Source organism: Sceloporus occidentalis, unplaced genomic scaffold (assembly GCF_023333645.1).
Source record: "Sceloporus occidentalis isolate IW3139 unplaced genomic scaffold, rSceOcc1.0.p SCAF_48, whole genome shotgun sequence".
In the NCBI taxonomy this organism is placed as follows: Eukaryota; Metazoa; Chordata; class Lepidosauria; order Squamata; family Phrynosomatidae; genus Sceloporus; species Sceloporus occidentalis.
This window is the reverse complement of record NW_028317028.1, coordinates 3,019,930-3,035,116: the sequence shown is the minus strand read 5'-3', so window position 1 is coordinate 3,035,116 and position 15,187 is coordinate 3,019,930. Positions and strand designations below refer to the sequence as shown.

General features: G+C 38.8%; 1 protein-coding gene across 1 annotated transcript; it reads left to right on the top strand.

The window, feature by feature from the left end:
- Positions 1 to 3,156: 3,156 nt before the first annotated feature.
- Positions 3,157 to 13,695, top strand: LOC149289106 (vacuolar protein sorting-associated protein 33A-like). Its single transcript, XM_089491086.1, has 13 exons — positions 3,157 to 3,258; positions 4,493 to 4,558; positions 6,858 to 6,985; positions 7,400 to 7,589; positions 8,549 to 8,665; positions 8,831 to 9,005; positions 9,135 to 9,328; positions 10,497 to 10,623; positions 11,290 to 11,357; positions 11,970 to 12,107; positions 12,625 to 12,762; positions 12,952 to 13,120; positions 13,502 to 13,695. Exons 1-13 carry the CDS (start codon positions 3,157 to 3,159, stop codon positions 13,693 to 13,695), a joined length of 1,806 nt encoding a protein of 601 aa, XP_089347212.1.
- The last annotated feature ends 1,492 nt before the right edge of the window (positions 13,696 to 15,187 follow it).

The following is a 15,187-nucleotide window of genomic DNA, read 5'->3' as shown; positions in this document are numbered from 1 at the left end:
TCATGTAATCAGCCATTGCTGAATGCCTCACTGTCGAGGCATCGCAGCAACACCAGCTGAACGAAGAAAACAATTGTTGATCACTTTCTAAGCTCATTTAACCCCATGATGTGCCTTGGATGTCAATTATAGTCAAGGGGTTCAGCTAGAATATTAGTCTGTCCATCAGGCACGTTCGCCATAGGCACCAATGGCGTCGCTACAGGGGGGCAAGGGGGGAAATTGCCCCCCCTAGGTTATTCCTTGCCCCCCCTGTTGCCCCCCCGCCGAATTTGTAACCACCCAGGACAGTCCTTGACTGCTAACGACGGCATGGTGCCGTCGCTAGCAGTCCCAGTCAGGTGTTAACGACGGCACCATGCCGTCACTAGCACTATCTTACCTTGATGGAGGTCTGTGGACCTCCATCACCACCTACCCCGGCAATCTGCCCCTCACACTGAAGGGCATCACCGGGGCCACCCGATCTGCCCGGTGACGTCTCGCGCAATGACGCGATGACGTCACCGCGCAACTTTATTAACAACTGACAATTGTCAGTTAAAGAGGTATGGGGGCATGCTGCTTAGATGCCTGTATCTCAGGCATCTAAGCAGCTACATACCCCCAACATATACCATTGGAAAGGTAATCGCCTCATCCTGGTATATAGATTGTAAAAAAAGAATAAAAAATATTAAGTTAAAAAAAATAAAAATGTAAAAAAAATGATTTGGGGGTCTCTAAAGGCAGATAAAAAAAGATCAAAATTGCCTAGAGACCCCCCAATTAAATTATTTAAACATAAAGTAGTTTAACTTTAAAAAAAAAATAAAAAATGGCCGATACTAATTTTTAATCCTATGATCCCTTTGATCATGGGGTTAAATTTAGCCAACGGTAGAGGGAGGCAATTTTGGAAATCCTGATGAACTGCTTATTATTAAAATCAGCCATTTAGCCTGTGTGGTACGTGAGTAACCATATCATCCCTGGAGCGCCTTGCATTTTTACTGCAAAACTTATTTTTGCTGTAAAAGTGATTTTTTATTCTCCCTTTACCATCATTTCTTTGGGATTGTAAGGGGAAAGAATGGTGTGTGTGCTTCTGTGAGTGAATGTATGGAAAGTATGGTGTGTGCTTCTGTGAGTGAATGGAGATACGAAAGGCTTGTGAATGGTCAGTAATTAGGGTTAAAGCCTTGACGTGGCATTACTGCTCACGTAGGAAGTAAAATTATGGCACAAAAAGTACACATTTGCAAAAAGACACCCCTTGGCGCATCAAATGAGGGGCTGTATGTGTTTCTAGTACAAACCTGGAGTGCGCAAGACACAAATGAACATGTCGTTATGGTTAGAAAAAACATATTTTCAAGCCAAAGCGACATATTCCATCATTATTTGTGCACTCAACTTTTGTCCTAGAAATACATGTAGCCCCTCATTTGAAGCTCCAAGGGGTGTAGTTTCTTAAAATGGATGAATTGTCTGAATGAGGGAGAGCATGAGTTAATATGTGGATGATTTGTGTGAATGAGGGAGAGCATGAGTTAATATGATTGTGATGGCACTAGCAGGATGTTTGAGCCTTGGGGAACAGGATGGCACAGGCAGGGTGTATATGGGACAAAGATGGCAAATCTTTATGTGTGTTATCTGGGTGCTGGCCGGGTTCTATGTGGGCAGCGTGGTTGGGGTGTGCAACCTGTGATCTATCCCTGTAATTTAGGGGGTTTTAAATATACCTTTAATGCCGAGTTTTTATGTGAATTCCAATAGATCTGTACCTGCAAAGCTGGGTTTGTGTGTTCTGTAGATCCATATCTGCTATGCTATGTTTCCATACATTATTTATGTATACCTGCAAATACAGGGTTTGTATGTCTTGTTCAGTTGATTAATACCTGCAATGCTGTTTCCATGTATTGATTTGATCTATACCTGCAATGCTACATTTCATATATTATTATTGTATACCTGCAAATACAGGATTTGTATGTCTGATTCTGTTTATTTGATATATACCTTCAGTGCTGAGATCACAAGTGAATTTCAATTGATCTATACATACAAAGCTGGGTTTGTGTGTTAATGTGTTGATCTATACCTGCTATCGGCTGCAGGGTCTAATATTTATATATATATATTTAAATATATATATCGGCAGCAGGGACTAATATTAGGCCCTGAAATCATTTAGTGGAAAAGTTAAGGTATTGTGTTTAAAGGATTTCAAGGATTAGTCGTACTAAATTGTGGCTTCAGGCTTCCCATGTTGAATGATCAAGTATTGTATTGTCCAATAACAAAAGTATCATTCCATAGCACATTACTTTTGGCAATATATATATATATATATATATATATATATATATATATATGTGTGTGTGTGTGTGTGTTTTTTCAGTGGTATGATTTAATGGTGGAAATTATTAATGCCCCCCCAGTTTGACTGTGGTATCTTGTGTGCCCCCCCTATACATTGTTTCTAGAGTCGCCACTGATGAGGCACTGATGGATCGTGGCAGGGTTCAATGCTCAACTGTTACAAATGGAGGATACTGTAGGAGCACAGTCCAATGAATGTGCAAGCACATCATAACTTCCAAGAGTCCCTTATTTAAGGACAGTCCTTCTTTTGGCATCTAATTCCATTTTCTTCCCCCAATGTCTCTATTTCCAAAATGTTTGTTGGGTATCACGTGTTGATAAATCATGGAAATAAACTACATTATTATTCTCCTAAATGCCTTACTCACTTATATCATTTATCCCAAAACCCTGTCCCATAAAACCAAAGTGTTCCTCTTTTGCAATTTGGAATGTTGTGAGGCCTTTCACCAAAACAGTCTTTTAATATCCTCAGCTTGTCCTTTTAACATTAGAAATGTACACACCCCTCAAGCACCAGTTTATAATTATAACACATTACATCACATTCTCTGTCGATTTTACCATTGTGCGCTACAATTATAAATAAACCACCAAAAACATGTCTATTTTGGGTACATGTGACACATATAGTATAAAAATTCAGCCACGCCTCCGCTATAACGCCACCTTCCTACAAGGGGAAAACACACGTCCCGGAAGCGAAGCCTCGCGTGCCCTTCTTCCTGTCAGGTGACTCGGGGAATTGTGTCTCATGACTTGGGCTGTCAACAAGCTTCCAAAATGGCGTCTCACCTGTCTTGTGGTCGGGTGAACCTAAATGTATTGAGAGAGGCGATGCGAATAGAGCTGCGGGAGTTTTTGGATAAATGTGCCGGGAGCAAGGTGAGGAGAAGCTGCCAAGCAGAGCGTCGCTAAATCCGCCATGCATTACAGCAATAATATACTGTCGAGATAGTGCCAAGTTCGCCGGGGAGATTAACCCCTTCTACTGAGAGTTTCACTATTTTCACTATAATGTATGCATTGCAATACATTAACCCCACAGACGCTCATTATATATCCACTTGCTATCTAATCTCTATCCAATTATATTATTATCCAAATATATAAATGCTGCTGGATGTGTTTGAATATGAAGTGAGGAAAGGGATGAGTTTCATGTATTAATAAAAGTATTGCAGTATAGTAGAGATTTGGAAGCAAAGTTCCTCTCAAAGTATTTATATATTCCAGGCATAGGTTTATTCGCTGAAGGGATAGTTTGTAGTGAGGTTTTTAACTCCCTGCAAGAAAGCCCTTTATAACATAATTAAATAGTTAAAGAGATCTCACTGCTTTAGCTATACATTATACAGGGCCAGTCAAGATTGCTGCAGCAGAGATGTCCCGGGCTTGTTCCTTCATGATGTATAGTGAAGTGAGGAACCACATCTCCCTTTAGTGGAAAAGCCCAAATGACTATTAAATAGCAGCTTTTCTGCCTCATTTTGTCAACAGACGCCCTGTGTTTGAAATTCTTCCACTATCCCATATTTAAGATGAGATCCCATATTTAGAATTATGCAGACATAACGCATATATATATATATATATATATATATATATATATGCGGACTTGCTTTGTGTTTTGTGAAAATGAAGCATTCCCTGGTATACTTAACCCAGCACTGCTCAGGTCCAGTTAAGAGTTCCACTACATTCTACATGCTTTGTTTATGTGGTGCATTAAGAGTTAATTGGTGGTAGGGGTTTCTATTAACGGACCAGAATATTGGTGGTCTTGTGCATTGAATAGATTATCGCGACATATTTGCTGTATTACTGCTCGCCTATTGACGATCTCTTTTATAAATGACTATGGTAATTGTTTTTATATATTTCATTTTCACTATTTTTACTTTATTAGCACATTGTTTTATATGCTATTTTGTGCACCGGAGGTATTTATATGTGTATACTTGCCCTTTGTGTGTATTTGAATAAAATGTATTGTTTAGCATGTTTACTTGATTTCTTATTAGACTGTAACTGTGAAAAGTGTGACTATTCTTCCAATGTGTTCTTCCAATATTTCATGTTTACTGTTTTTATATAAATGTGTTGTATATTTTTGCAGGCAATCGTATGGGATGAGTATCTAACGGGCCCCTTTGGATTAATTGCACAGTATTCACTTCTACAGGTATAATTCCTATTCATTTTACAAAGCGGTTTTTAAGGTTTTTCTTTAACCCCTTGATGACAATTGCCGGTCCAGGCACGTCACGGAAATTCATGTCGATAACGACAAATGACGTGCCAGGACCGGCACGTCATTAAACGGGTGCAGAAAGCGATCTATTTTCGCTTTCTGCACCGAAACGGCGTTGCTGTAATGCCTCGACCTCGAGGCATTCAGCAACGCCATTATCGGCACAAAGGGGCCATCTCTGGCCCCTCCCCGGGGCGTCAACATCCGCCATACTTTGTATGGCGGCGGACGCCCGTTTTAAAAGCGTTTAGGAGGCGATCAACGATCGCCTCCTAAACTTAAATGGTGTCGCTGGAATGCCTCGATCAGGAGGCATCCAGCGACACCAAACACTTACCTTTGGATGGGCTGTGACCGCTCCGGAGAGCGGTCACAGCCGCAGCTGCCGGTGATCTTCGCCATCTGCAAGATGGCGGCGGTCCGGGAAAATTCAATAAAGAAACAAAGTCTAAAAAGTTCGCTAGACGGTCTCCAGACCCTCTAGAGAACTCTGGCTCCACTTGCAGGTTGAATATAGGTACTGCATTCAACCATGCAAGTCAATGGAGCTCAGCTTTCTAATCACAGTGTGATTAGAAAAAATAAATTAAAAATAAAATAAAATTAATAATAATTAGAAAAAAAATAGTAAAAAAACAGTAAAATGTAAAAATAATTTCCCACTGATGTCACTATCAGGGGAACCTTCAAGTTGAAAAAAAATGTTAAAAAAATAAAAAAAAAAGGCAAAAAAAAAAATATATATATAAAAAATATATTTTTGTGAGCAAGTCCTAAAATTAGCATATTAGCTTAAAACAATTCTCGCATGGAAAGAGTTAAAATACTGGCATATTAAATGCCCATGTGGTGTCTACTTTTAAAAAATGTATGATTTGATGGGGTAAATTGAATTGGCCGGGTTCAACAAGGTCCCAATTAACACGGGGGGAAGGATGGCCACACATCTAATTTCCAATTAGAAAAATGCACACGTACCAAATGTGGCCTTTTAGTTCCCCCCAAAAATGACAAACCCATGCATGTGGGGTATCACTGTACTCAGGAGATGTTGCTGAACACATATTGGGGTGTCGTGTGACAGCGGCATATACCAGGAGCTGTAAATTCATACATAAAGTAGGTGTGTGTGGGAAAAATACACACACAAAAATACTACTGCAAACTTTAAAAAAATGCTGGTGGTAAAATGTGTGCATGCAAAGAGTTAAAATACCAGCATTTAAAATACCCTGGGGTGTCTCGTTTTCAAAAATATATAGCTTTATTGGGCACACTGAAATGGCCCGGCTCAAAGATGTACCAAATAGGGCATGGGCAGTGGATCCCCAAATGCCAAAGTGCAACATTGAAAAATGTGCATGCCCCAAATGTGGCCCTTTTGCCCCCAAACAGCCAGGCAAAATCATTCATGTGAGGTATCGCTGTACTCAGGAGATGTTGCTAAACACATATTGGGGTGTTTTTTGATAGTGACATATACCAGAACCTGTTTATTTATACCTAAAGTAAAATGTGTGTGAAAAAACAAATGCAAAAAAATTACTACCATAAAGTTTGACAAAGGCTGATGGTAGAATAAGTGCTTGGAAAGGGTTAAAATACCAGCATTTGGAATACCCTGGGCTGTCTAGTTTTCAAAAATATATGACTTGATGGGGTAAATTGCATTGGCCGGCTTCAAAGATACCCGAAATGGCACATGGGGGGAAGAATTACCAGATTTGGAAAAAATGGCTTTGAAATAGCAAAACGGTACCTGTACTTATTGCTCCATAACGTGCAGAAAAAAGCAAAAAAACATAAAAACATTGGGTATTTCTAAACTCAGGACAAATAGTAGAATCTATTTAGCAGGTTTTTTTATTACCTTTTATAGATGAGTAAAAGATTTTTCAACTAAAAGTTAGAAACAGTCATTTTTTTCTAAATTTTTCACCATATTTTATACTTTTTTTAATAGTAAATAATACGATACAATCAAAACAATGTTATCTAAAGAAAGCCCTTCTTGTCCTGAAAAAAACAATATCTAATGTGTGTGGGTTCAGTAAACGGGAAAGAAGAAAATTACAGCTAAACACGAGCAGCGCAGAAATGTTAAAACGGCCATTGTCACGAAGGGTACAAAAAGTAAAATCAGCCTTTGTCACGAAGGGGTTAAAATAACCTCTTGTTTTCGTTATCATACCCACTGTTTAAGGATCATTTGTTTTCCCTTCTCTTGTAGGAACATGAAGTTGAGAAAATGTTTACACTTAAGGCAGGACCACTGCCTTCATGTGATGTTAAAAACATCATATTTTTTGTCAGACCTAGGCTAGAACTAATGGATATCATTGCCGAAAACATCAGAAGGTATGATTTCTTCTCTTGCTTTCCTACGTATAGTTATTTTGTTTCTGACTTGCATTGATTATAAGCATGCTGTTGGATCTGAATTTGTTTTCTGCCCTATGTGTCTCATGTACAGTCAGTAAAATGGGACATGCAGAACTTTTGTGGCCTTGCAAGTACATTATACTATCCGGTGGTTCTAGTAGCACACTGTTCATGATTTGGTCTAGACCAAATATTTGTTGTCGAAAATACTCGGACAATGTGTGCACTGGACAGCACAGGAGACCTTTTGTTTTAATGCCATACTTTCATCAATGATTGAATCCATCACAGATTGGTCCATGAAATACCTAACCTTAATCTTTGATTACATTTTTATCATCCTTTCCAACTTGTGATGTAGTTGACATTCTGAATTCTGCTCTCATGCAGGGAAGACAAAGGACGCTTCCCACAAAGGGACTTCCATATCTTGTTTGTGCCTCGCCGTAGCATGTTATGTGAGCAGCGGCTCAAAGACCTTGGTGTCCTGGGGTCTTTCTATCACAGAGAAGAGTACCGTTTGAATTTAATTCCTTTTGATGGTGATTTGTTGTCCATGGAGTCTGAAAGTGCTTTCAAGGTGAGACACCATTTCAGCAGAGTTGTTATAAATGGCAGAAGGAGATGCATGTTTGTAATTTGATTATGGGTAAACCCTATTCTGTTTTAATGTCGTTGACTGATAAGGTTTAAACAGGGTTGACCATTGGCCAAGCTATTATTGTTCTTCTACTTGATGTCTCTAAATTGCGTAGCTCTTGCTACAGGCCAGACTTCTTTGTCAGCTGTCTGATGGACATATAGGAAATCCTAGCAAGAAAAACACTCTGAGAAATAATAACCCCCTCACATCCAATATTTAAATCTCCCAGGAATGCTGACAGATGTTTAAAATGGTTTGCAAACCCACATTTGCATAAACACAGTCTACAGTACAGTTGTTTAGATACTATTAAAGACTGCGTTGGTTTTTAGTCAATTTCAAAGTCTGCGCTGCTCATTGATTTAGCTTTTATGGTTGCACTCCAATGCCTGTGTCTAGACAGGGAGGCTAATATATTTTCTTTTTTCCTTCTTAAGATCTATAATGTGTAAAATATACACCATTTTCTATTGATCGCTGGAAATGCTATTTTTCAATAATAATTTTAAGTAGATATTTACAAATTGTATTTAAATGTATCAGTGGCATTTTTAGATAAATTCCCTGTCTCTTACTACTTGTCTTTTAATAGAATAAATCATACATATCTTAATTTCATTTTCTTCCACCTTTGGCTCATTCTTCCATTATTTTGTTTATTCATACACTGTTTCATTCTTGCTTATCCCCAGGCTCTTTGTTGTTGAGAATTCCCTACAAATCTAAGACTGGGCACGTCTCCAAATTTTTCAAAATATTTATCAACCTCTGATTAGTTGGGTTGAACATGCTAGTAATATGACAAAAAAAAAAAAAAAGCAAGTTTGGTATGAAGTGTTGTCACTTAAAATGTTTAGTCACCGAAAATGTTTCTGTGTTTTGTTTTTTTTAACTAGGAATGCTATTTGGAGAATGATCAGACCACACTATACCATGCTGCTAAAGGCTTGACAACTTTACAGGCCTTGTATGGGACAATCCCCCAGATTTGTGGGAAAGGTGAATGTGCCAGGGTAAGACTTTACATCATGCTTCATTCCTTTCATTCCTCCATTTGCAAGTTGTAGAACATTTGTAAAAATGACAAAGGGCATTTGGGTCCAAGAGGCAGAATGTCTCTCATGAAGCATACTTGGGATGATCTATAGGTTTGGTTTAATATATGTTTGTTTCCCTAGCATGTTGCAAGCATGATGATCAGAATGAAGAGGGAGCTTGGTGGGACCCAGAACCAGATATCCCCTGTGTTTGATACTCTGTTGCTACTTGACCGTAATGTTGACCTGTTGACACCACTGGCAACCCAGCTCACTTATGAAGGCCTTATAGATGAAATCTATGGAATTCAGAATGGTATGTTATACAGAACATTTTTTTCTATGTGTCAAATCAATAATGGGGTTGATGACACTCTTCTTTTTATAATGACCTTTTATGAATGTTGTCTGCTGTGTACAGTTGCTAAATAATTATCTATGATAGGTAACGTGAAGCTTCCTCCTGAAAAATTTGCTCAGAAAAAGCAGGGTGAAAGCGGGAAGGATCTACCTACCGAGCCTAAGAAACTGCTGCTAAATTCAGCTGAGGAGCTGTATGCAGAGATTCGGGACAAAAACTTCAACGCTGTGGGCTCTGTGCTGAGTAAGAAGGCCAAAATTATTTCTGCAGCATTTGAGGTAATACACCAGTACCTATACCTTAAAAATTATGCATTTATCTGGGAGGGAATGATCTCTTAAAATAACAATTAAGTGTTGTGTTATTTTATTTGGAAAATATCATCTTTGTCATTTATCAGTTAATCGTTTGATGCTAAGGTAATATGTAAATGACAACTGTGCTGATTTCGCGATAGTTTCCCTGAATACCAACAGGTGATGCTATAACACAATGTGTTCACTGGCACACCGGGAAATTGCTTGGTAGGCAAGTGGCTGATAATGCAGCCTATCTACATTTCAAACACCCCTGTGATTTATTGGCCACTCGTCTTAACATGCTAAGGAGGATTTTCTAGCCCAGCCTAGTTCTGTGTCACAGTAACTACATAGTGGATATTATAGTTAACTTGTTTGATGAAACGAGGTCCATAAAGACATGATTGGATGAGTTTGATGTGTAAGAACGGAGATTCTGAACCAGGTCTTCTCATCCATCATCAGTGCCTGATCTCAGAAATGCTCTACTGGATGAACAGGCAAAAAATCCCACAGAAACTCCCCTAAATCTTGTGGTAAGCCTTCCCAGAAGAGTGGAAGCTGTTATATCTGTAAAGAAGGGACCAACAGCATATAAATGTCTATGTACTTACAATGTCATAAAAGTCCCTGTGGGTGTAATGGTCAGGTGTCCCAATACTTTTGTCCATATAGTGTGTATGTATATATTAACAATGATAATAGACCTGCTGTTGTTTGCGCATCACATTGTGAGCAAGATAACATTCCTACCCCTGCAGTGCATTTCAAAGGGTACTATGATAATGTCACATTGATCTTAAATATTCAGATTAAGCAAAGGGCATGTATGTAATAGGTGTTAATGAGATTACAATGCCCAGCAGCCCACCAGGATTTAAGCGCCCCGAGTCATTATCACCTTCATGCCAAGACTTGCTCAAGCCATCTCACCAGGGCATTAAACATTAACCCTTTTTAATTAGTTTGTGTTAATTAGTTTTAAATTATAGTGACTCAAATTTCAACCATTTCATTAAAAGATTCCTGTGCAATTTTCCAGAAATCCTCTGTAGTCCCAGCCCTTGTTGTGAAAAAGGTTTCCTGAATGATTGTTTTTTTTGTTCATGTCAAAGTATGGTGTTTTTTTTTTTTTATATCACTTAAGGGAAGACACAACGCTAAGACAGTGGGTGAGATCAAGCAGTTTGTCTCCCAGCTACCTCACATGCAAGCTGAAAGAGCCTCCTTGGCCAACCACACATCCATTGCTGAACTTATTAAGGATATAACAAGTAAGAAGACATAGCCCTACATTGTGTGCGCAGGGCATTGTCATGTCATGTGCAAGATAGTTTGCTCTGTTATCCGACTTATTTTAAATTTATTCTAGACATATCTCTAGCTCTCTAAAACTAAATTCAGATTAGAACAAGCCCATGTTGACTTGGTACATTACACAGTTAAGGCTGCTGCAATTACTAAGTATAAGAGTAACTGGGATTGATTCCAATTTAGGATGTTGATTATTTAGTACATTCAATCATATTCAATGCTGTATTCAGTGAATAGTGATGAGAGTGTGGGATATTTCTTTCTGTCTGCTTATTAATACTATGGCTTGGTTGAACACAGTCATGGTCAGGTAAGACTAGATGAACCCCAGTGTCTTACGCACAAAGAATTCACATTAAAGTACTTTATAAGTACTCTGTAGAACCCCCTTGCAACGGACACCACACAAAGACTTAAAGGGACCACTCGGCTATCGTATGCTTATGATGGCTGGAGTGTCCCTTTAATACTTATGAAAAATATCTGCCATATTGTTATGTTTTTGGGAAATATGTAATTGTCAGTTATGTAGAACCAAAGCAGGTATTTCAGAAATCATTGAACCTGTCTACATGGTGTGCTGCTAAAATAAGGTTTTAATATAGAAAATGTTTGTTTTTTCACAGCTTCTGAAGCGTTTTTCGACAACTTAACTGTAGAACAAGAATTTATGTCTGGGTTTGACACTGATAAGGTAAGTGATGTAATTTCCTTTGTTTCTGCATAAAGCAGAAAAGAATATAACCAACCATCGTTATATATGTTATGACTTGCGTTTTATAAATGAAATTGGTGGGGGCTGAAGGGAACGGTTAGGCTTAATATTTCTAAATAATCAGAAAACATTACAGATCATACACTTATGTACACAGCGTCAGATTTACATTCTAGGTGCCTATATACACAGAAGTAAAAAAACACAGGGCATGTGTGGGGAATGGGCCATACTGCCTCAGATCGCTCTCCAAAAAGGATTGTGTTCCAAGCACATCTGCCTCATAGAAAATGCAGCGCAAACGATATCAACTCGGGTTTCATAGAGCTCAACCCTTAGCTTTAGTGCAGGCTTCGGTCCATTACTGCCTGAAACTTACATGTCACTGTCATTCAGGCAACCCTCCAGTCTAAATTCTTAAACCCACCTCCAGGGTAAATTCTGACTTCTGTCTGACTTTTGAGACTTTTTTTTTTATGTTGCCAAATATGGATTAGTCTTTTAACCAACATTCTTTCCCCATTATCCTTCTATCAAAGGGTTATGTATTTGCTTTTGTAACTAACATGTCCATGTGTTTGTGCGTGAAAGGTTAATCCGTACATAGAAGACTGCATCGCTAAGAAAGACCCCCTAATAAAGATATTCCGTCTGGTCTGCATGCAGTCCGTGTGTAACATGGGGCTGAAGCAAAAAGTTCTGGATTACTACAAGAGAGAGATTCTGCAGGTAATCACTGACGTTTATGTAGCTGTAATTGCGGTAGAAATGTAAAAATTGTATTTGGTGATGGTCAGTGTAGCAGCCAGTACAATATGCCTTCTGTTTGCTCCACTTTAACCAGTGTGCACCCAAATTGTCTTTTATTGAAAGTAGGGTCAGTAGTCTACTTTTGGGTTTCCTTTAAAAGGTCTTGCGATATCAGAATATCATCTGTATAAATCTCTCTGAATAAGTCACCATCGTTGAGTTTTCGTTTTCCAGGTGTTTGTTATTATGATCTAAATTTATTTAAATACATTTTAATAATGCTAGCTTCATTCATATAGTTTTGATGACGTCACAGGAGCCAATTTGGGCTCTTGCTATTTTGTCTGGAATTCTTCCATAAGCTATAGCCCTTGGTGCTGTTACTTCCAGCAGAATAAAGCCCAAAAAACCTCCCAATTCAGAGTTATATCATATAAATTTAAAAGTCAATGGTTGTTTGGTTGGTCTCTTTATTAATTTTTTCCCCCTCTGACAGACCTACGGATATGAACACATATTGACGTTACACAATCTAGAAAAGGCTGGCCTTCTAAAACCTCAGGCCAGTAGCAGAAATAATTATCCAACAATCAGGAAGACCTTGCGTCTTTGGATGGATGATGTCAATGAACAGGTAAACTGGTCACTGAAAAATACAATACAGGGAAATTCATCCCATAAAAAACAACTAATGTCATGAGAATTTTTATTTAGTCTTTTATAAAAAAAATTAACCCACCCTCTTGCTGCCTCCAGAGCGATTGTGTCATGTTTATCTTGTGAAACATTTGCTATGTAATGTCTACCTGCTTTTCTTTTCCAGAATCCCAATGACATCTCCTATGTATATAGCGGCTATGCACCCCTGAGTGTCCGACTGGCTCAGGTGCTTGTGCGACCCGGGTGGAGAAGCATTGAAGAAGTACTCAAACTCCTTCCTGGACCGCAGTTTGAAGAACGTCAGTCCCTACCTGCCGGGCTTATGAAAAAACGTAAGTGATCATCGTAAATCGACTCTATTATCAGTTCAGATGTGGAAGACATTTCCAGTACCCTCCATGATCTCGGCATGAATTATTTTATAAACCTGTGTCCTGTAAATATGTCAGCAAACACTTGATAATCTATTCGTATGTTTATTCAGCAGCACTTGTATGTGCGGTACTTATTACGAGCACGCTAGAGTAATTTATAGTCCAGAAAATACCAAGGTGTTTACAAAGGGAGACTAATGAACAGGTCAATGAGGGAGGGGGCTTTTGAGAAATGTCCTGTGCACAAACTGGGCAAGCAAGAATGTGGTGAAAAATATAAAGAAAAACATTTTTAAGGTAAACATTTTACCAACAAATTTTATTTTCTTACAACTCCAGGGCAGCAAGGAGAGAACAAGGTGATGCTGATATTTTTCCTGGGTGGAGTGACATTTGCCGAGGTTGCCGCCCTGAGATTTCTATCACAGTTGGAGGATGGAGGAACAGAATATATTATTGCCACTACCAAGCTGATCAATGGCACAACGTGGATTAAATCGCTAATGGAGAAGCTTGAGCCACCCCCATTTTGAAGCTGAAGCCCGTTTCAAACCAAGGAACCTGAAGACTTGATTGTGGGAGAAAAAAGGCTCAAAATCGCGTACATGCTTTTTATGAAGTGCTTCACCAGGGCTATACATGAAGACATTAACGTTTTTGGAGGCCACAAGCAATAGCATTTGTGGATTATGATGATATTTTGAAATAATAATCATCTGAAGTGTATGGCATAAATGTCAATTGTGCATGCCTTCAAAATGGCCCTAAAAAGGATTTCCTTGAAATGTGCTTACCTTGCACCAAATGAGTGCTAGTTAGCATTTTCAGTGCGAGAAGTCAACCATCCTTATACTAAACTGTAATAAACCACCAGGATGCTGCCATTGTGCTACATTGTGTCAGTCATGCACTTGTCTCATTATAAACAGTGACGAGGAATTCACCCATTTATTCCACAACTTGCTGTTATGTTTGCTATTCAGTGTAAAAGCTTCGCTATTTGGTTGTATATATTTATCTATGGGATTATTTTAACTAATAATACATTACACTGTTTACTGTGTTATGCATTACAGCTGCTGATTCATTATTGATTTCCAAGGAACTGTCCAAAGCATTCTCTTCCTGTGAAGGATCCAAATTCTAAAGTAACAGCACATATAGGGCATGTGTGCATATTGAATGCGTATTTAAAAAGAAATTGGACACAATGTTCACTAAAGAGATTTAGGTACCCTTTTTAACAAAACACACACACCTTACACGGACCCTTCTATATCACTGAACTTTGTTTTGTCAGATGGGTTTATTTGCTAAACAGTTAACATTACAATTCTCTGGTATTCGTATGCATAAGGGGTTAAGAGGGGCTGAGCTGCTCCTGTGTAATGCACAATGAAATCAGTGAGGAGAGGTTTAATAATTTTCTCACCAGTGTATCATATAGGGCCAACTACTTTAAAATCTCAGTATTAAATAAATTATTTACCCGTTTCATGTGTGTTTTATACAGAGTAGAAATGTGTTTATGCGGTTTGATTGCTTCATGAGGAAGATAACGCTAGTGTCTTCAGTCCCCACAGCTATATTATTCACACAGCACTCAAGGTAACATTTATTTCAACTTTTGCTAAAATGTTTGATGAGAGGTGCAATGAACATATAGAGATAGATATGTCTTGGCTTGGCTTCTGAGACAGTCCAACACATAATGGTGGGGTGTAAGATGCTCGCAGTAACAGCATATACTGAAAGGCACAACCAAGTAGCTGGCATTGTGTACAGGAATATATGTACAGTGTATAGGGGGTGTCCAACCTGCGGCCCTCCAGCTGCTGCAGGACTATATCTCCCACAATGCTCTTTCAGCTAAGGGGTTGGCTGAGGAGTATGAGAGATGTAGTCCTGCAGCAGCTGGAGGGCCGCAGATTGGACACCCCTGGGCTAAACCCTCTAAAGTCCAAATGGGAGATTCCAATCAACCCGACCGACATTGTGGTGGTAGACAAGGACCAGAAGACAGCG